At 45.3% G+C, this 21688-nt stretch overlaps 1 protein-coding gene across 4 annotated transcripts in view; it reads left to right on the forward strand.

Moving 5' to 3' along the window:
* The window catches only part of Tbc1d22a (TBC1 domain family member 22A), a 352090-nt gene that overhangs the window by 280495 nt on the left and 49907 nt on the right, over window positions 1-21688 (forward strand). For 3 of the 4 annotated variants that reach the window (XM_020175415.2, XM_074084724.1, XM_074084722.1), the window contains one exon: window positions 19013-19108. The exons of the other annotated variant lie outside the window; for it this stretch is intronic. In XM_020175415.2, coding sequence (XP_020031004.2) covers window positions 19013-19108 — 96 coding nt within the window. The remainder of the gene's footprint in view (window positions 1-19012; window positions 19109-21688) is intronic. 4 annotated transcript variants of the gene reach the window in all.

Here is a 21688-nt window from a genome sequence, read left to right on the forward strand (position 1 = left end):
AGGAGTGAGACAAAATGCTCGCTCCACTTGCAGTTGTAGACACCAAGGTGATGGAAGAACAGGCGTCACCATAAGGAATTGATGGTCTAAGGCAGTACTCACCAATGGCACCCACACTAACAGAGGGAATTTGGTCCGGTCTGGCTGTACCTGGCCCTAGAACTTGCATGCAACTTCATGATGGATGGTTGTGCTGGGCAATACCTGGAGCTGCTAATCTGTCATCACATCAGGAGGAGACCACGGACACTGAGTGCTTCCTGATGTGGTGAGATATGGGGGAAAGTGGCTCCATCAATGAATCAGACCCACACAGCAGTCACATCGAGTCCAATCCAGCCTCTGGATCTGAGTCCACCTTCCAGGAAGTACCAGAGAAAGGGAACAGGTGGAACCCTCACCCTGGAAGTGACACTGCCCTCAATGCTGAGTGTGGACCCTTCTGCAGAGCAAAGGACTTGTCCTCAACACAAACAAAACTTGACTATCAAATCAAATGTGAGAGCATCCCTGGGAGCCAAGTTAGGACAAAATACAATGAACAGACACTATCTATCTGGAGACCCAACAGATCTTCTTAACAAAGAGGTGTTCATTTTTCAGATAAGATCATGGTCTCATGATGATCCTACTGGAAAGAATCAGTAGCTATGAAAGAGACTATTTGTGGATGAAATGTGATGCCTGGGATTTGCTGTAGAACAACCCAGCAACCTGTACTGGCATTAAATGATGTTTGGCCAAACATTGATCCTTGTGGGCCTTGGGTGATGAGTGCAGTTTCTTCATATTGTGCTTTCTCCTTTGGGGGTGTTTTGAAAAGTCATATATGAAAATGTTTTTAAAATCATGCCTCACACAAACTCAGGCACACGTGCACACTCTGAAGGCCTGACCTGAGTGACTGAATGTAGGAGACACAAGTCCTACAGAATAGTGAGGCCATAGCAGTCAGAGGCTGGGAACCTGGTGGTGACAAGGATAGCTTGAGTGTTTGAAATCTCCTTTCTTGCTCCATGGTGGGCTGTAGTGCCTGGGTAATTTTCCCTTTTTTAGCTTACAAAAAAAAATTCTTCTCACTGTTATATTTTCTGCAAAATCTGAGAATTCCCTAGAGAATGTCTGTTAGGTGAGTGTGGATTCCTTTTGTTCAACTTGGTTTCAAAGCAATAAAAGTAGTATTCACAGCCTAATTTGAAAGGGACAGTTTCAAATATTTGTTCAAGGTTGGTGGTCTGAGGCCCTTTTAAATGCTCAGTCATCAATGTAGGTCAGAGCAGCTCAGTGAGAAGCTGCAGTTAGTAAATAATTTGGAACTTGGGCATAGCCTTCATCCACTTCCTCATTATCTTTATCACTTTACACTCCCTGCTGTGTGCAGAAGTACTATGGTGGATGCTGTGAGGACTCACACAGGTGGGGAAGGGAGAACCTCACTTCTAGAAGTTTGTAACTCAGCAAGTGACTCTTCATCTTTGCTTTCTGTGGGAGGCATCTCAGGGACTTGTTGAAAATGAACATTCTTGGGCTGGACGTGTGGCTCAAGTGGTACAATGCTTGCCTAGCTAGTATGAGGCCCTGAGTTTAAACCCCTGTGTCACAAAAAATAAAATTCTTTGGTCCTCTACCAAGAGGCTTGGTTTCTGCTCTGGCAGGAAGATAACTAAAAAAAGACAACGTCTCCTGGCCCATCTCTCCACCTTTCACATGACTGAGCCGGGCACAAAGAACACAGGCCACAAGAGGCCCAGTACAGATGTTTTAGAGACACTTGGTTGATTCTGAGTTAGCATCACTCCTCTCTCCAGGTGATATATGCCTCTGTTTCCCCCACTTCTGTTTCCTCCCACATAGTTCAGTGACCAAGTGACTGTAGGAGGTCCCAGCCTGTGATGTTTGAACCCTTCACTGCTTGGTCTATATGAATGCCTTTACTGCCTTGGTAAAGGAAATTAGTGGCTTTTTTTTTTTTTTCTTTTTTCCTCTCTGAGTGGATGGAGGAGCTCACTTGGAGCCACCAAGTGAAAGGCTCAAGTAGTGGCAGCCTGGTCTCCCTTCGTGTCCACCTTGTTTGCTTGCTGCAGGAGGGCCATTTGCAGTTGATGTGCCATGAGGGAGGCTCCTGTGTGGCGGAGGTGGTGGAGTGGGTTCCCAGAGGCTTCTTTTCTGTAGTGGGCTCCTGTGGCTGCTGCAGCCTCTGCAGAGCAGTGCCTTGAGTACAGACCCTAGCATCTCAGGCCCCAGACATCCCAAGGACTTTGGAGTTATCTAGCTCTACTCTGCCTTTTTCCAGTGGAGGAAACAGACCCCTTTGAACCTGAACTGTGCAGGATAAAGAATTTTCAGGTTGGTGCTCACCATGAAACATGTATAGCCCACCCTGGCTTCACCATTCTTGTAAGCACCTGTGCACTTAGCTGCATCTTTAACTCTTACCGGGATTGTCTGGGGTTACAAATCCACAGGTGGTATTACTGCTGTTCATACTGGGTGATGGAACTGAGGCAAGAACAATGATTTTTGCCCTCGTCATATGAAGTGGGAGCTGTCATCCTGCTCTGTAGGACTGCAGCAGCCCTGCCCTTGCCACAGAGCAGAGGTCCTCAGCTGGGGCCTGAGTCGGGGTGGGGGGCACCGAATGGGAGCTAGAGCAGAGCACTTTTTCTGGGCCTTTGGGAGTCGCTGGGGGAAGCCAGTGAGTAGTGGAACATGCTGTACAACTGTCCTGTTATCTTGGAAGGGAATATGGCTCCAGAGCACAAAGGGGGAGTGGCATAGACAGAGTGCAATAGCCCAGAGGGTCTCCAGGGAGAGTAGGTGGGAGGTCCCAGAGGGAGAAGTAGGATGGAGGAGCATGGCAGGCATGGTGGCACCCATGAGGGTCCCCCTCAATGGTGCATACAGGGTGAAGGCTGCGCCATCCCAGGGCCTGTCCACAGAGAGCCTCAGCTCAGAGAGTCTCTGCTCACTGCTCATTCTCCGACTCAAGCCCTTTGGGCTGAATTTGTTCTAAAGAAAGAATTGAGGCTTTGAATTATTAACTGGCGTGATGTCATTTCTTGCTTCAAAGTAAAAATAATCAGGACCCACAGCAGGATCCTTTTCCTTTGAATTTGCCAGGAACGTCCTTGACAAAAATTTTAACAGTGGTGCCGTTTATCGGTTTGGACAAGTTCGTCCGGTGTTGCTCACAGCCCAGACAGTGGTGCGGTGGCCTCTAAAAAAGCTGAGTCATGACAGGAGTGATGTGGGGACTTGTGACCTGGGGCAGCTAAGGTGAATGCAGGTTAATTCTTCTTTCACTTTGGCACGGGCCCCCACAGTCTTTCAGAGCTTGTGTAATTCATGAGGTTTTGACTGAGCAGCATTAGAAGGGTGTCTTTGATTCCATCCATAAAGGAGACAGGCATTTGCAGGCAGCATGCAGTGATGCAAGCCGCCTCTGTGATGAGCCTTGGCGGTGATGGACAGCCCTGTGATCCTGCACTGGGTTGCATGTGGTCTGCTCTGAGCGCCTGTGCTGGAGACCACACATGTGTCCTGCATTCCTGGCTTGATGTGTAAACCAAGGTCATCCTCTGTGTGTGATTCTTAACTGGCTTTCACTGGGGTGCATGTTTGCACGGCAGATAGTGGAGAGGCATGGGGATGCTCCTTGCCTCCTCTGCTCTCCCAATTCTCAGACGTCCACTGGGAGAACTGGACAGGCCACTTCTGATCTGTGAGTCACAGAATTTGTAGCTCCTCAGGGAATGCTGGTTTCTTGTCAACTGGTTGCATATTAAAAGGACCCGGCACACAGCACGGGAAAACATCTTTTAGAATCAAACCTTGATCTGAGCGGCCATCAACTGTGAATGGCGAGTTTATGTGTCAATTTGCTGGGGCACCATGCCCAGGTATTCAGTCCAAACATTCTGGAATTTTCTGTAAAGGTATTTTGGGGATGAGATTAACATTTAAATTGAGGGACTTTTCATAAAGCAAATGTCCCTCCAAAATGTATGGGCCCCTTATCCAATCAATTGAAAGCCTGAGTAGACCAAAGACTGAACTTCATGAGCAAAAAGGAAATTCTGCCAGCAGATGGCTTTTGGACTTGGACTGCTGTTCTTCCTTGGGTCCCTCCCTGCCAGCCCACCCCTCAAGGTTTTGTTCTCAAGAAGCCTCCAAAACTGGTTCTGTTGAGTCTGTTTCTCAGAGTTCCCTGACTGATATACCAACCAAAGAATAAACATCTACCAGGAATTTGTTAATTGTGTCAGTATATTTCATTGCTTCATGTTGTTCTTCTGTACCATCTGGCTTTCAAAAGCTGATTTCAGTTAGGAAGCCAGGAGCAGATCTTGGGGGTCATCTCCTTCTCCTGGTCCTCCCTCCCAAGGCTGCAGACCTTTGTCATTTAACCAGTCAGAATGATCTCAGACATGGACGGACACATGCCAGTAAGTAAGTGGCAAAAGATAATGTAGGTTGTTGTGGAGATAATAAGGATTCACTTTGAAGCTGGCTGGGTGCGCAACAGGCTTGTTCATGCCTTAGGATTTGGCTGCACAGTGAAATATGAGTTGCAGTTCTCATTACTAGCCCATGCCCCGACATGGGGATGTTGTGTGAATTTGAAAAGGCCAGTGATCTGCATCACTGGTAGATAATTGTGTCGTGTGGTGGCCTGGTGATGAATATTTCAAAGGCATCATAGCAAAGCTTTTGCTTGTACAGCCAAAGTTGGTATTCTCAAACCTGAGCAAAGAATAGGAAATAATTCCTGTCATTTGAATGGCCTCAAAAGTACATCTACATAAGCAGTACACATGGGGAAATGTGGTGCCAGAGGCCATTTGGGTTTTTTGTGCCAGAAATTATAAGGAAAATGTAATGGTGCAATTAAAAGTGAACAATTGTTCCTTTTAACCATAATTTCTCTACTATAATAAATAGAAGGAAATTGGTCTTTCTCTCTTACCTTTTTTCCTGTTTTTAAGAAGTATATGTCACATGTAAGGAATGTGCATTTTAAGTTAATCTGTAATCACTTTGAACTTGCATTTTGTCATTTTGTAAGCCAAATACTCTACTACAGGACCTGGTTGCAGTTTCAGGAAAACTTGTAGTGTCATAAGGTGTCAGGATTACCTTCTGTCTCCCAACCAGGAACGGATGGGGGAATATCTTCTCTCTGATGCTGTTCCTCCCTTTGAGTATCTCGAAAAATCAAGGCCACAGATGCTGAGAAGACTGGTGGCAGTTCCTGAGAGCTAACACGCACCAATCCCATGGTGACGTGCTGAAGGAGGAGCTGAAATAGGTGAGCTCTCAGAGTATCCTCACACTGTGCTCACCTGCCAGATGGAAGCAGTGGGCAGGGCTTGCCCACAGTCACTGGGCCAGACTGCATGGAGGGGAGGCTGAGTAGCCTGTTCTGGCACCTTGCCCTTTGATTCCCAAGGCCTGAGCCACATAGATTAGTGAGCCCTCCAATTAGAGAGGTCTGCCGGTGACTAGAAGGACCTTTTCAAATTAGCCCTTGGTTTTTTTTTTTTTTAAATTATGAAAATTATGCGGAAAATTATAGATAATAGTCTAATACATTTTGTGTACTTGCTATCCAGCGTTGTCAGATCTAAGTTTTTTTTCTTCTGTTTCAGATTATTTGTTTCTTATTTAGATATTACATGAAAGCTCTTCCCTTCCTCTCTAGAAGCGAATGCCTTAAATTTGGTTTTTGTCATTTCTAAATAGATTTTAATGTGTTTGCCACATATGAATTCATAAAAAATGTGTATCCTGAAGACTCCACATTTCTACAACTTTCTTTAATTACATCATATTTAAATATTCACTCTGACATGCTTTATTTAATTCGGTTTATATTTTTAATATGTATTCATGTTACTGGCTACAGTGGCATTCGTGTATTGGCATACTTTGTCGTTCTACATTGTCTGGGTGAGTACGCTGCACTTCATCCATTCTGCTGTTGAAAGACATTCTGGTTGTTTTTAAGAATTTCACAATTACAAACAGTGCTCACTTTGACCTCGTTCCTGTCTGTCTCTTCATGCCCCTGCAGAGGAGAGGCTTTGTTTAAGAATGAAATTTCTGCTTGTACAGTATTGATGGAAATGTAAATCAATATAGCAGTTATAGAAAACACTTTGTAGATTCCTGAAAATCTTAAAAATAGAATTACTCTATAATCCTGAAATCCCACTTCTGGGTCTATAGCTAAAGGAAGTGGAATCTTTGTCTGGAAGAAACACCTGCGCTCTAGTGTTTGCCTCAGCGTTATTCCTGATAGGCAAGATAGGAAAACAACCTAAGTACCTGTTGTCAAGAAAATGTGGTGTAGAGATAGTAAACATATGTGAATCATATTACACATAGTAGCATGCATTATGTAACATTTATTAATGCACTGTGTTTATGTGTGCACATTATATATATAAATATTGTTGGGAAAGAAGGAATTCAGCCACTTGTAATACCATGAATGAACATGGAAGGCCTCAAGTTAAATCAAGTAAGCCAGGCACAGAAAGACAAATACTGCATGATCGTGCTTAGATAGGGAATCCAAAATAGTCCAGCTCATGGAAACAGAGCAGAATGGTGGTTGCCAGTTACTGGGGGACAAGGGGAAGGGAGAGATGTTAGTCAAAGGGTGCAGAGTTCTACTTGCATAGGACAGGTAGATTTTAGAGATCCAGCATCGAGCGTGGTGCATGGGCGCATGCTTGAAGTTTGCATGCACCTGAACTCGATGTGTGTGCTAATGAGCTTGATTGTGGGCATTGTTTCACTCTGTACATATAGAAAAACATCACACTATATACCTTAAACAGGTGCAATTCCTACTTGTCAATTCTACCCCAGTAGACATGCAAGCCACAACAACCCCTCAAATTTAAAGGAAATGTGTTACTGGAATTATAGAAACTGTCTTTGAAAAGGAAGGTTTATACTTACATTTACATTGTGACTTTTTCTCTAGGCAATTCCAGTGTGCTTGAGAGTAGAATTTCATGAAATACAGACTATGAAAATTCTAAGTGTAGTCAGAAGTCTACAGTATTTTATAATAGATAAGTAAAATTGTACTCTTTCTAGTCTTTACAAAGCAAAGAATATTAGAAATGTCTGCATTGCAGGATATGAGCATCTACATATTACCAACTTGCCCTCCACCCACCATCAGTCGGTGCAATTTCTTTTAGTACAGATTCTCTTTTGCACCTTGTGTTCCTCATGCTTTCCAGTTTTTTCCCACCTGAAAAACATGAACTGACATCACACTTCCACTCATTTTTTTCTGTACCTCCCCAGTTGCCAGAGAGGTTGGGCATCTCCTCTTTGTACTGACCACTCGAGGGCTATTCATATCCTTGGCCCATTTTCTTGTAAGGTGACTTGTCTTTTCTTATTGACTGATAGGATTTTAAAATGTAGCATAGTCTGGATACTAATCCTTTGTCAGTCAAAAAATGGACTGCAAATTGCTATTTCTAGACTGTGATTTGTGTGATACCTTAATTATAGTGTCTTTTGTCATATAGAAGTGTTAATTTTTGTGTAGTCAGCTTTAGAATTTTAAAAATGTATGCTTCATGCTTCTAAGGTTCTGCTTTCCAGTCCATCTTGAATTTGATTATGTGCATGGCGTGCACATATCCTTCTTACATTCATAACCACTTGTCACCTCAGTACATGGATGGAATGCTTCCTTCTCCCCATGGACCTGCACTACCCCATCTGCTGTAGGGTCAGGTCCTCTTTTACACAGCTCTCCAAGCCCTGTTCTACTGGCCTGGATGTTGTGGGCCAGACCACAGGTCTGGCCTAGTCTCACAAAGCACCTGACATCTGACACAAGCCTTCACCTTATCTTTTGATCCGTGGGTTTGCCATGCTATTCTTGGCCGTCTGCTCTTCAATACCCTCAGAATAAGCTTCAGATTCCATGAAAATCCTGGATAGGGAATTGGGAGTTTTTGTTACAAATGTATTGAATTTGTAATTTCAAATGGAAAGCAATCGGTGTCATTTCCGTGTTGGATCTCTCTGCTTATTTACGTTTGCGCTTAAGTCTTTGAGAAAATTTTCCCATCTTTTCCTCAAATGTCTTGCACATATTTGGTGTGGCATATTCTTGGGTTCCTATCTTCCTTCCCCAGCAAAAAGTCCTGCAGGACGGGTGCCATAGACCCAAAGGTCATAGACCCAAAGGTGGCCCACCTGCATTTGGCTTAGCGGATCATAATACCCGCCTATCTTCTTGCTAGGAGCAGATGAGGTACCGAGTGCCAAGTGTCCCCCGGGAGTGACATGGGCTTCCTTCCTTTTGAGCAGCTTCTATGGTATGCTGGCTAGTTTAATAAGTAGCTTACTGGACTAGTAAAAACTAGATTGGGTGACTCCAGCTATCTGATCTAATCAAAAGAGGCTTTGTTGTCATTTCCAAATGCATCTGGGCTCTGACAGGAATTGTCTTTCCCTTAACTGGAGAAATTTGTGATTTTTAAAAATGGCTTTGGTTATACGAAGAGAGCTTCTTCTTGATCTCCAAAATTCCCTGTCCCTAGAATCCTGGCTTTTCTCCAGGATGAGCAAATGAGGAGATGCTAACAGACTTGCCTTTCAAAAGGGCAGTGGGACAGCATGGTGTATTCAAATGTAGCCCTCACTCTTGTGGCCATCCTGTCATCCTGATGTCCCATCACTGGAAGTCCTGGATGCCCTTCCCCTGTGTACTGTGCAGCAGAAGGAGGCCTATTCGCCCTGTGCATCCTCTTCCCCATGGTGAATCCTCCTTCTCTGGGGTTGAGTCATGCTACCCTGACAGCCTGCAGCCTTCACTGGCAGTCCTGCTCTGTGAGATGTGGACTTCAGTGAGTTCTGCACATTGAGTGACACACTGTCCCTGACAGACAGGTGCCAGGTGGTTCTGGGAGGCCCATAGGTTCTTCATGAGGAGCAGTGGGTCCTGTCCCTGGCTTGTGGAGTCTGCACCCTAGTAGACTGAAGTTCAGCCTTCAGAAGGCAGGAGTCCTGACACTTCCTGGGCACTTTGCAGGATGTGAAGTGTTAAAATGTGGTCCTGGCTATTCGGGACCCTAGGAAGCACTGGGAAGAAGAGCCATGCAGAGAGAGAAGGGTCTGAGTAAAGTCCCGTGTGGGCTATTTCCAGAGAACTGTGAGGAAGTGTTGGAGGGTGCACAGGTAGGCACAAGAGCCTGTGGGCTGGAGCATCCGAGGTGAGTTGGATTTGGGGGGTGTGAGGGCAGAGGCAGAGACAGATTCTGGAGGTCCTAACACAACAGGCCTCCCCAAAACCCATCCCCTTTCTGCTTTCTGTAGAATGGGCCACAGCTCCAGTGTCTTGGCACTGCCAATCTGCAGAGGACACTGGAGACTGATTCCAGGTTTTTTTTTTTTTTTCCAAGATTCTTGTAGGTGGTGAATATAGTTCTGATCATGACAACAAAAGAGAACATTTTGACAAATTTTATTTCAGATCATTTTGGCATTATCCTGTCCTAATCACTAATTAAGAAAACTGCAGCTTAGACTGACTACTTGTCAACCCATCTGCTGGGCCAGACTTCATAACAGTACCCAAGTATTCCTGTGAGCACCGTGCAAATCCGGGTGAGGTTTTCTGAGCTTTAGAAAAAAAGACAAGCACGACTCTCTCAAGCAGATCCTGGCAGGCTCATATGTTGTCTTATAGAAGCCCAAAGCTAATTCAGCTAATAGTCTCATCATCCATCCAGAAACTAAGTGATCATTCTGCTACCCTCCATTGGTAGAGAAGAGCTCTGCTTTGACAAAGGTTCAGCAATGAGGAAAGAAGGAAAAAAGGGCCTCGCCCTAGCTCCAGTGGCCTATGAGGTACATGGGGGCACTAAGGACAAGCAACAGCAAGGATGGGCCCTCCTGTGCCACAGAGGCCACTCACCTGGATATCTGCCCCTCCACTGTATGGTCCTAATCACTGCCCTTTGATAGCAATCCCATCTCTGCCTGTCAGCATCAAGCCCTGTGGCCCATATGCCCTCAGGGCTGTGTCCCTGGCCAGACAGTCTCAAGTCTTCCCCATCCCAGTCCTCTGATGCTCAGTGTCCTCAGGACTAGGATCACATGTCAGGCACCCAAGCTGGATGGGTGTGGTTGTCCGCTTACTGCCCTCTTCCTCACAGAGCAGTGCGAGCAGTGGCATGATGTCTAGTGAGACCTGCCAGTGCTCACCTGGCGCTCTTCCATGTATTTTCTTATTTCTGTAAGGCAGGGATAAGACTGGGCAGTATTCCTCTGCCCTGCTCACCAGGGCATATACATCGTCCTCTCTCTCCACACCTCTGCTTTGTGTCTAGCCAGGGGGAAGAGAGGAAGGGCTGGGCCTAGGTCCCCCAGGCTGGACACACTTGGTATCTGAGGTTTCAGAATTTGGCTGTGAGTTTTCAGCTGTGGGTAGGGAAGGGTCGGGGCATGGACAGACACAGCAGTGGGACCAGGGTGGGGGGGTGTTGGGGACAGAGTAGGAGAGTGCTGCTCAGGTAGCTGTGGCCTTGAAGGCCTCTGGGGGGGGGGGTGGGGACTGTGAGCTGAACTTTAGAGGTTCTGAGCTGACCACAGCACCTGGAAGCTGGGCCAGCTGCAGGCAGCTGTGAGGGAGCACCTTCTCTAGCGATGGCAGGCGCTGCACATGACCCTCAACTGGCAAGGCAGCCAGCACCCATCCCCCGATCCGGAGAGTTCCACAAGTCATAATGTTTTCTGATCTGTCTCTGGTTTTCTGCTAGGAAAAAAAGGGAAACCAGGAGATGTAGGACAGCTCTGGTGGCATGGTGGTGGTGGTAGGGGGGAATAGGGAGCTGGGCTAGAAGGCCTGAACCCAGGTTCAGACCCTTCCCTGCCCTCCCACCAGCCACAGGCTGAATTGGCCCTGCACTGCGCTTCCTGGGGGTTGGAACCAGGGTTTACCAGTACCCCTACAGCCCCAGGGGGCTTCTCAAAGTCAAGGGCTATTCTGTTGGGGGTCAGAGCATCCCACATGGCTTAGAAATGGTCAGGTGACTTGGCCAAGTAGACCTTTTGGTTGCAAGCTGTGGGCCGAGGTAGGGTGGCCAGGTCTGGCCTGTGATGGTGTCGTCTCCCCTCCCCCTCACACACACACACTCTGTGCATCCTTTATGGGGTAATGATACAAATTGTCTGAGTTAAGCTTCATTAAAGCAGAAGTCCATTTTCCACTTACGATAGGAATTTTTTATTTATCAAATTGCTATTTTAATATAATTTTCCAAGTCACCAAAGACAAATAATCCACTTAAACGAAGCTCAACACCGTGTTTTCCCTAATGCCCTGTTTCTGTGGAAGTGTGGCCAGCACTACATTCCGCCCTCAGTTGGAGACATCTGGTGGGCTTCAGGATTTACAGCTCAGCCTTATTTGTTCTGAGTAAGTGTGAGCAGGAGGACTAGCCTGAGCTGACCTGTTGCCCTCTCTGGATAGATAAAAGGCTGTTAAGCAAATTAAGTGTGTAAACAAGAATCCTTAGAGAAGCCATCTTTCTGGAACATCCCTGAGCACTCCTGGAGGCCCTTTCTCTCTCACTGTTTGCAATGCTAATTACCAATCACACATTCCTTAGGGCTGGCTCCCTCCACATCTTAAAGATCTGAAGGGTTTTGTGTATTGGTTAGGTCCCCTTCAGTATTTAAAATGAAAAGGCCCATTTCTTTAGGTACTTCTCAGTGTCAAGTATCCACTAATGTAACCTGTCAGTTTCCCTGAGCATGGGCAGTGAATGAGTGGATTTCAGGGAGCTTGTGATTCTGAATCTCTAATCCTACTGCTGAGCTTGGGGCAGTAATTGCAGAGAAGGGGTCACAGAGACCCCAGAGCATGTGGGAGAGAGGACTACTAATAATGACCATGTGGCAAATGTGGCAACAGAAACTTGGCCAAAAAGCCCCTGGGGAGACTGCTTGGGAGAAGCATGGATGGGCTTGTGAGGCAGAGCACACAGCAGGGTGGGGGAGGGGGTAAGGGGTGGGGGTTGTCTTCCCTGCTGGCAGAGTAGAGGGGATTGGGATGTGGGCACTGGGGGGTGTAGGAGAGGTCGGGGATGTCAGGTGGGAGGCCCAGGCGTCCTGTCTCGTGAAAGGGTTTCCCCTTTAGGCTGAGCAGCAGTGGCACAAGATGGGAATCCCCTTAATTAGAAAAGGCGTCCCAGTTACACTGTGGTCATGGCTGATGGGACTTACTGGGTGAAGGCCTTAGTGGCACTTCCCTGCACTTGAATGTCTAGTTGCTGTTAGTTCTAGTACAGAACAAGATTTTGACTGTTAGTGGTTATGTATAGCATTAATAGATATTGCAGTACCCAGCACATCAAACCTATATATAAAGCTATAGCTGTAATCAATTTTAGATTTTTTCAGAAATAAGTTGATTTAAAGAAAAATAAAAGGTCAGAGGCTTCCATTTCTGGTATCACGCAGGAGACTTAGTGTTCACAAGGCTCACCTGTCACAGAATGTACCACAGGATCTGGTGTGGTTTCTATAAGCATAACCACAAAGAAGAACTGATCAAAGACCAACAATCTAGAAAGGCAGGGGAGCAACTCAAAGCTGGCGTTTACCTGGAAACCCACCAGGTGATTTCGGGACTACAGCCCAGTTTTAAGGAGCACAGATGGAAGACGAAACGTGGAGAATGTTCAGATGCTAGTTTTTGTTTTGCTTTTTTTTTTTTTTTGGCTTGACCATGAAGGTTAATGAAAAAGGAAAAGCCATTCCCCCACACATAATTTTCATCCACAGTCCTACACTCACATGGGGTTTGGAGCCCCAGTTGACATTACTTATTTGGCCTGAGAAGGTCATTTAAAGTAGTGTGGACATACCAGTGCCCTATGGCCCCAGCAGAAGCCAAGACAATCTTTTTCTCTCATAGAGAACTATTTCTCTCATAGAGAACTATAACAAGCTTTAGAGAATTCCAACAGACAGAAAGTTTCAAGGAAGCAAGTCACCAGGAGCAAGGGTCAGCAGAGAAAACAGCTGCAGAAAGAGATCTGCAAAGATTACAGACTGTAGTAGAATTATCTGAGACATACTACATTTAAAATTATAAAAGTTAGTATGCTTAAATTTATGAAAAGAAAGATACCGATTCAAAGGAGGAAAGGGGAACTTTTCACAACTTGAAAGATGGGTCTGAAAAAAGAACCAAGTTTCAAACTTAATAGATGAGAAAATAATAATAAATAGTATAAGTTAATAGACGAGAAAATAGAGTGACAGAAAAGGTGAGTATTTGACATGAGATAATAAATGATGAAAGCCTCCTATTCTCCAGATTCAAAAAGACCAAGATATTTCTAGTAGAGTAATTACAAGGAAACTGCACAACATCCAAGACAAAGGAAATACTCAAAAGCAGCCTGAGAGAAAAGACAAGACTTCTAAGACCGAATAAAAAATTGATGGGGAGCATTAACCAAAGAGGCCAGAAGATGGCACCACCTTAGCACTGTCTGTCCAGTAAAGCTGTCCTGAGAGTGGGAGGAGGGAAAGACATTTTTAGACAAATGAAAACCAGAGGAGCCTCTCATTAAAGGAACTTCTAAAGGTTGAATTTCAAGGACAGTAATTTCAGAAGAAAGGTCTAGAAAAAATAATGAGAGAAAAGGGTAAAGCTGTGAGCAACTCTAAACAAGCATCAACATATAAAGCAACAGTAAGAAAGAGAGTCATAATTTCTAGTGCTCGAAGATCAAGTAGTGCTGAGGCCCTGGGCAGCACCAGCACACAGCTAGAAGACAAGATATAGGTGTGCCTCTGGCTTAACCTAATTAAAACATTCCTCATTTCTTGTGTTGTTTGGGAGGAGAGTAAAGATCATGATTCACATTAGACGCTAAGTTAAATATACATGTTAAGTATTTGTAGGGTAACTATTAAAACAATAGGAATAATTCAGTAACCTCCAGGTTAGTTGCAGGTAGGGCATTAGAATTCCAAGGAAAAGTATATCCACATTGCAGCTAGAAAGAAAAACAGAAAAAAATAGAACAAATGGAAGCATCAGAATAAGAAGATGCAAGCTAATCTAAAGTTTGGGACCATACTGGACTAAAAAGTCCACCACTGTGCTTGTTATGAGAGGATTGTAAGGACACAGATGAGGTGGAAGTGAAGGATTTTATAATATCTCCTAGACATTAACCAACAGCTAGCAGAAGTCAAAAAGTGAAAGATTCCAAACATCATTTTCATTATCATCAAAAACACAAACTTTTTAAAGAAAATCTAACAAAAGATGTAACAGACCTGAACCCTAAAATTGTAAGGCATTGACGAAGATAAAAAAGACCTAAATAATGAGGCACAGCATGATCTTGAGCCAAAGACTCAATGTTGCTAAAATGCTAATCCCCTACCTCAGTTGATCTGTAGGTCTAGTGCAATTCCAGTCAAAAACACCACCAAGCTTTTTTGTAGAAGTTGACAAACTGGTGCTAAAATTCACGTAGAAATGCAAAACTTTGAAAAAGAACAAAAATGAAAGATTAGAACTGTGTGATTTTTGCCCCAGTAGAGAAAGACAGTCTTTGGACAGATTGCTGGAGCAGCATCCATGTGCATATGAACAAACCTCAATTCATATTCTATACCCTGTGCAAAAATCACCTCAAAGTAGATCATAGACCTAAAGGTAAAACTTAAAACTATAAAACTTCTAGAAGAAAAGCTTTTGTGCCTTTGACTCAGGGAAGGATTTCTTAGATTTGACACCAAAAGCATGATTCATAAAAGAGCAAAGTAATAAATTGAATTCCATCAAAATTTAAAATTTATATTCTTCAAAAATCACTGTTAAGAGAATGAAAAAACAAGTTCTGTGTTGGAAGCAAATATTTTCAAATCACGTGTCCAATAAAGCCTTAATATGCAGAATATGTAGAAAACAACTATCAAACTCAATGATAGGAAACAAACAACTGATTAAAAAAATCTGAATATCAAAAAAATGTCAGATAACATTAAAAGATACCCGGTCACTTGTCACAAGGGAAATGCAAATATGGTTTTAATTTCTTTTGCATTTCCCTAATGCCAGCTGGAGGGAACTTAATGTTCATCCACAGAAGGGAAATGGGTGAACCCATCATGGTGTGTCTATGCAGTGGAATACTGCCCAGTGTTGATGACTACTGCACAGGCAGTGCTGAAGATGGATTTCAATGTAATTCTGAGTGAAGGAAGCTAGGCCAAAAAAAGTGCATGCTGTGCAATTCTCCATTTCTATTAAAGTTTACGAAGTGTAAAATGCATAGTGACAAAGTAGATCCATGGTCTCCTCAACACTGAGAGGCAAATGGAGAAGGACACTTTGGGGTGATAGACACATCCACTGTCTTGATTAACCTTATGTAATGAACGTATAGAGAGCACGAGTATCCCAGAACTCCACATACAACACGTTATAATACCACTTACTATATTTCAGGCATTGCCCTAAGTGCTTTTATTGTTTAACTAATTTATTCTCCTCAGTACTGACAAATAAGGAAACTGAGACACAGAGAGTCCAGGCACGTTGTTGCAGATCAGGCACTATGACTGCAGGGCTCATGGCATTGATCTCTAACAATACTGCTCATGGAATGATTCGTGAAAGTTGATTGTGTTCTTCAAAACCCAGGTCTAAACCACCTTTAAAGAGTCGGCATCACATAAATCGTCATATCATTCTCTGTAGCACAATGAAGTTACAAATCACTAACCTGAAATCTAATGAGACAAACCCAGAATGAACCACAAGCGCTTACAGATTTTAAAGATACACTGACAAGTAAGCCATGATCCAAATAAGGAAATCATAAAGGAAAGTAGAACAGCTTTGGATGTCAGGAATAATAAAGGCTGTAGAGGGCCTTTAGAAAGAAATTGATGGGCCGAAATGCTTGCTTATTTCAGAAGTGAAAAAAATCAAACATTAATGAGCTAGTCATCTGCCTTAATGTAGAAAAAGAACTGAGAAAAATAAGTAGAAGCTACTTTACTTTTGTGTATGTCTTAAAATATCCATAAGAAAGAAACTAAAAGAGAACCAAAGTAGCAGAAGGAAAACAATAAAGCTAACAGCAGAAATTAATGAAATACTGAAACTGATCATCAGAATCAAAAGTTGGTTATTTTAACTGACACCTGAAATTAAAAAAATCTCTAATGTGGTTAACAACTAAGATGAGGGAAAAGGCACCTAAAAGTCATAGGAAGAATTATAAATAAGACGCTGGGCGGGCAGTCCATGTCTGTAACACCAGCACTTGGGTGCTGGTGGCAGGAGGATCAGAGTTTGGGGCCAGCCTGGGCTATACAGAGAGACCCTACCTCAAAAGAAAAAGGAAAAAAAAATTCAAATTAGGTATTACTTCAAATACACAGGGATTTAGCGAAAATCACAATATTATGAACAAATTTCAAAATTTAGGTGACAAATTCCTGGAAAAAATAAAATTGTCCAATAATCTGAGAAAGTCCAAATTGTTTTATAATCATATAAAAATCAGGAGAAAAAAATCTCTCCATAAAGAAAACATGAGGTCCTGCCTATCTTACAAAGCTGTCCAGTAGACACTCAAAGGACTGCATCTCAGACTCTTCCTGAGAGTGGAAAAGGAGGGAACAAGGTAACCAACCTGATGCTACAGCCAGACCAGGGCAGTTCAAGAAAGAAACTCAAGGCAGATCTTGCAAAAGTGATCACATGAATCCTGCGTGAAATATTTGCAAACTGGACCTCGCCATGATTAAAAACCATGACACATTGTGACTAGATGGAGTTCATTCCAGGAATGCAAGGTTGGCATATGATATCTATGTCATCTATCCCATTACCAGATTAAAGGCAGACAATTTGTCATTTCAGTTGACACCAGAAGTCATCTGACTTAACCCTGACCATGCGGTAAGAACTCTAGTAAATTAGAGTAGAGGGAACTTTTCTAAGGCAAGCATCACTTTCTGTAGTGAAATGTTGACCACAGCTGACCCTTTAAAATCAGGAAATGGAAGTCAGGGGTGTTGTTCAAGCTGTTAGTGGATGGAACATACTCCTCTCTGTAGCTGCTAACACTCTAGCCAGCCTGGCTGCCTGTCCTGTGACCTCCACATTGAAAAACCACTGGTCACCTCCCAGTACCTGTCCCAACTGGACCTTCTGCAGGTTGGGCTTTTCTGGCTCCTGCAGCTCCCTGGCTACTCATTAGGTCTTTTGGCCATCAGCATCTGTTTCTGGTCTGAACCATTAGGCCACTCTCTAGGCATAGGTCCCAGACCCACCTGACACCTTATTTGGTTGTCCAACAAATGTCTTAAACTTGGCATCTCCAAGGAACAGACCACGATTGTCATACCAAATGTGTTTTCCTTCAAGCTTCCATAAACTGACCTCAAGAGAAAATTCTCCTTCCAGTTGTTGAGGTCAAAAATACTGGTGTTGTCCTTGGTTTGTTTTTTTCTCTCACACCCCAGATCTCATTCATCAGCATCCTTTGCTGGCTCAGCCTTCTGCATACATCTAGAATTTGAGGTCTTCTCAGCTTCTTGCTGCCCTCTTGGCCCACCCACATCATCAGTACCTGTCAATTTGTGATTACTATGTCCCCTAACCTGTCCCTTGGCTCTGCCTGTCCCCACCATTCCCTATGCCTCATCTGTTCTCAGTGGGACAGCCAGTGGGGTCCTTTGAAGCATGCATCTTCCCCTGCTCAGAGTTTCCTAGGCTACAAGAACATTCAGTGGCTGGAGCTCTGAGAATCTGTATGTCATGCTAGCCCCTTCCCTGCCAGCCTCAGCTCCTACGCAGAACCTTGCTCTTCTATAGCCCTGCCATTCTCCTTGATGTCTCTGGAACATCTCAAGTAGTCTCTGACTTCAAGGTCTTGTACTCTTGCTGTGTCAACCAGGAAACACCCCTAACCACCCACCCAATGTCTACATAGCACTTCCTCTGTGCGAACTGCTGCTTTTTAGGTGACCGAACTCCATGCTGAAAATGCACACGAGCACCTCTGCTCTTTCCCACATCCTCCCTTGCCTTATTTTCCCCAAAGCATATCACCATCTTCTGCAATGCATGTTGTATTTCTTTATTTAATAAGCCAATAATGTTTTCCTATAGGCGGTACATGGACATGGCAGAATTATGAAGGTGGTACCCTGAGAACTGGAGTTTGGGGAACCCCCAGATTCAGCAGTTGGCAATGTGGTTTTGAACTAATGTGGTGGCCACAAGGGACAAGAGGCATTTTTGATGGAAGCTGTGCAGGCCCAGAGGGGAGGGCCGGGTGGATCTCCAGGAAGTCACAGTGGTCCAAGGTTTGGAGGAGAGAGTAGATGAGGAAGGGGCAGGGGGAGGGACACATCTGATGACAGCAAGGAGACACGAGGTGTGATTCAGACAGGTGCACCCCACAACTTCTTGCAGCTCCACTTCCCTATTAATGCCCCTCAAAAGAATCACTTGTATATGGACTCTCCCATGGATGCTCTGCCACTTGCCTGGAGTCCCACCGGGGTCAGTTCCTCAACTTCTCCTGTTGTTTTCCCCTCTAAAATGGGGGTGCTTCCTCATTGGCTGCTGTGTCTGACATAGAATGAGTGCTCCCTGAATTTGCCTTTTATTGCCATTGGCTGCTATCTGTGCATGGAAAGAAAATGAACAAGTATTTTTGATGTTGCCTAAAGCTTGGTCTGCTATTCCCATCCTATTTATCAGACTGCTGGTACTTAAAGAGAAATAGTGTTTATTTAAATGCGACAAGAATTTTGAAATTAAGTCATTAAGTGAAAGTGAGCAAGTCAACCCCGCTTTGGTTCTCCCTGAACCTCGACTGGATAACCGGAGTTGCTTACGCTCAGAGTTTTAAACTCACGCTAATGGCTCCCACATTAAAATTTCTCTCTCGCTTGTTTTTTTTTTCTCTTTTAGTCTGAACCCGAGGGCTTTTCTCATTTCCACTTGTACGTTTGTGCTGCTTTTCTCATGAGATGGAGGAAAGAAATACTAGAAGAAAGAGATTTTCAAGTAAGTAAACGCCTTTCAGAAGAACTGAGTTTGATTTTCTGCTGGGAGAAAGGTTTATTAAATTTTAGTTCACGGGTGATTTGTGGCGGAGTTGTGAGAAGTGCTGCTTGCATTTCACTGCTGACTTCCTGCTGCTGGGAAGCTTGTCCCACCAAGGAAGCGGACCTGGCAGCGCTCGGTGCCAAATGGGGCATCACCAGTTCTTGCGTGAATAACAAGCCCCACCAAAATGTCCCTGAGTCATGTGTGTCCTCAGCAGTGTGGCCTCCAGCTACAGGGTCCCTCTTCACAGTGCCTGCACCATGATGCATTAGGACCGTGTGCATGATAATCACATAGTCTGGGTGCTCATCTGGCCAGTGCCCTTGGAGCTGAGACTTGGGATGACTTACTTCATCCTTGGAGTCAGTTTCCGTACTAAGTCAGCAGGAGGGCCAGACTCAAACCTGTTTCTCAAAGGCATTTGTTGAATGCATATCCTGTCAGGCTTTCTGCTGCACCCAGTGGACTGAGCTACAGGGGGACCATTGACTGTTGACCCTTCATAGGTAAAGTCTCCCTTTACCTGAGATGTGGACAGGAGGTCCTTCTGCCCAGTGCCCTAGAGGCAGAGCAAGCCCAGTGGCCCACAGCCCTCTCTGGGTAAGGGTGGGCAGTCTGGGGTGCAGCAAAGAGGACACCAGCATTGTGGGGACTGGGCTGTGCCCCAGCGAGCTGGGGTTACTCTCATTCACCTCACCACCTTGGCCCCCAGCTCTCAGGTGAGGGGAGAGGCAGGGTTACCCTGAGGTCCTGAGTCCCCAGTGTGGTGACTCAGAGCAGCTCACTGCCTTGTTCCTCAGTCCTGTGCTTTCAGATTGCTCCCACCACTCTGCTTCCCACCCGAGGACTATATGAAGAGCTAGTGAGGGTCTGCTGTGCTGCCCAGAGTTTCCTGTGCAAACCCCAGGGGAGGTAGGCAGGTGAGGGCCTGCCCTCCAGCCCCTGACACTTGTGAGTGCATGGGGAAGGAGACTCTTTTCCACCTCACTTGCTGCCCTTGTCCGCATGGGCATACTTAACACTGCATGGACCTTCGATGCAGTCAGTTGCTGGGGCCCTAGACTGGCCACCACTCCTTTCTTGCCTCCCCCAGCCTCAGGCCCAGTCTGTGATGTGTCAGCCTGCCTACCCCACTGGTATGTGCAGGGCTGCTGGACCTGGAGCCATCTGGCCCACCTGGCTCCCCTCATTGCTTGGCTTTGGGAACATGTAGATCCTAAGAGAAGATATGACTTAGAGACATCTAAGTGAGATAGAGTAAGTCTTCCTGTATACTCAGCACCATCTCCCACAGTGTGTTTTCTTGTCCCTGGGGGCACTGGAAAACAGGGCTAGCTGAGCAGGCGTGCTGGTTCATATGCCTGTTCATCAGAGAGAAAGTCCCAGCTTTCCTGGTGTACAGCAGTCACTTAGTGTGACTGTGGTCAGTGTGGTGGGTTCCCACTGGCCAGTATACATTCCTGTTCCCTGGCTGGCTCCCAGGGAGTCTTTGGAAGAATTTGATAGATTCTAGGTGAGAGGTTCAGGTCAGAGTTCCAGGCTGACCTGGCCTTTCAGGTTCCAATGGCCTTGTGTCTAACCCTTGCTGGCTTGGGTTAACAGTGTCCCTGTAGGCTCTGAGCAGACATCACTAACCTCTTGGGTCAGATGACCTCAGATTAGAGATGGGGTAGGAGAGATCTCATAGTTACTGTGTATGACCATGTGTTAAGGCAGGAGGTTCCTCATCCTCCTATAAATCTCTGCAGTCCCTCTGGGCCAACCCCAGGCCACTCATGCTGAGACTGGACCAGGCCCAAATGGTCTTTACATTCTAGTGAAGAAATGAGCCACCTCCAGCAAGGGCTGCACCTCTGCTGCTCCTCTACTTCTCCCAGCTGCTTCCTGCAGGACCACTCTGCTCTCATCCCCTGCCCTCCCAGCTGCTTCCTGCAGGACCACTCTGCGCTCATCCCCTGCCCTGACTCATGGCATACCAGATTCACACTGGCTGTTGGCACTTACAGACAGCCTTTATTCTTATTGTGAGAAGGTGCAGTGAGGTGTCACTTGTGCCTGGAAGTCAAAGCAGGGTCTGGACTCCCTTGGAGATAGAGGGCAGAGGTAGGAGTAGCTCCTGGATGGGAGGGGCTACTGGGGGTCTGCATGAGGCAGATGGGGTCTATGGTGACCTTGACAGACAACAGCAATGGTGAGTCCCACCATTGTTCAGCCTGCTTTATTTCAACACACTTTTGTTTAAGAGACTGTGTTTTCCTGTTTGGCTGGGAACATTGTGCTCTGTTGTAATTAGAGGGCGAGCCTCTGGCAACTGCTTAAAATGGTTTGCCGGCTTTCTCTGAATCCTGCTCAGTTAACTTGAGGGTAAGAGAGGGTGGGAGACAGACCAGCCAAGCAACCAGGTGTGATGAGGGCACCAGCAGGGGGCAAACCCTGGAGCCTGCACATCCCTGCAGCTTGAGGGGGTGGATGGAGAGGGCAGAAAGCGGCAAGATGGATTTTCCTCTGTGCTCAGAATAAATTAGGGCTTTGATGGCA

Source organism: Castor canadensis, chromosome 8 (assembly GCF_047511655.1).
Source record: "Castor canadensis chromosome 8, mCasCan1.hap1v2, whole genome shotgun sequence".
In the NCBI taxonomy this organism is placed as follows: domain Eukaryota; kingdom Metazoa; phylum Chordata; class Mammalia; order Rodentia; family Castoridae; genus Castor; species Castor canadensis.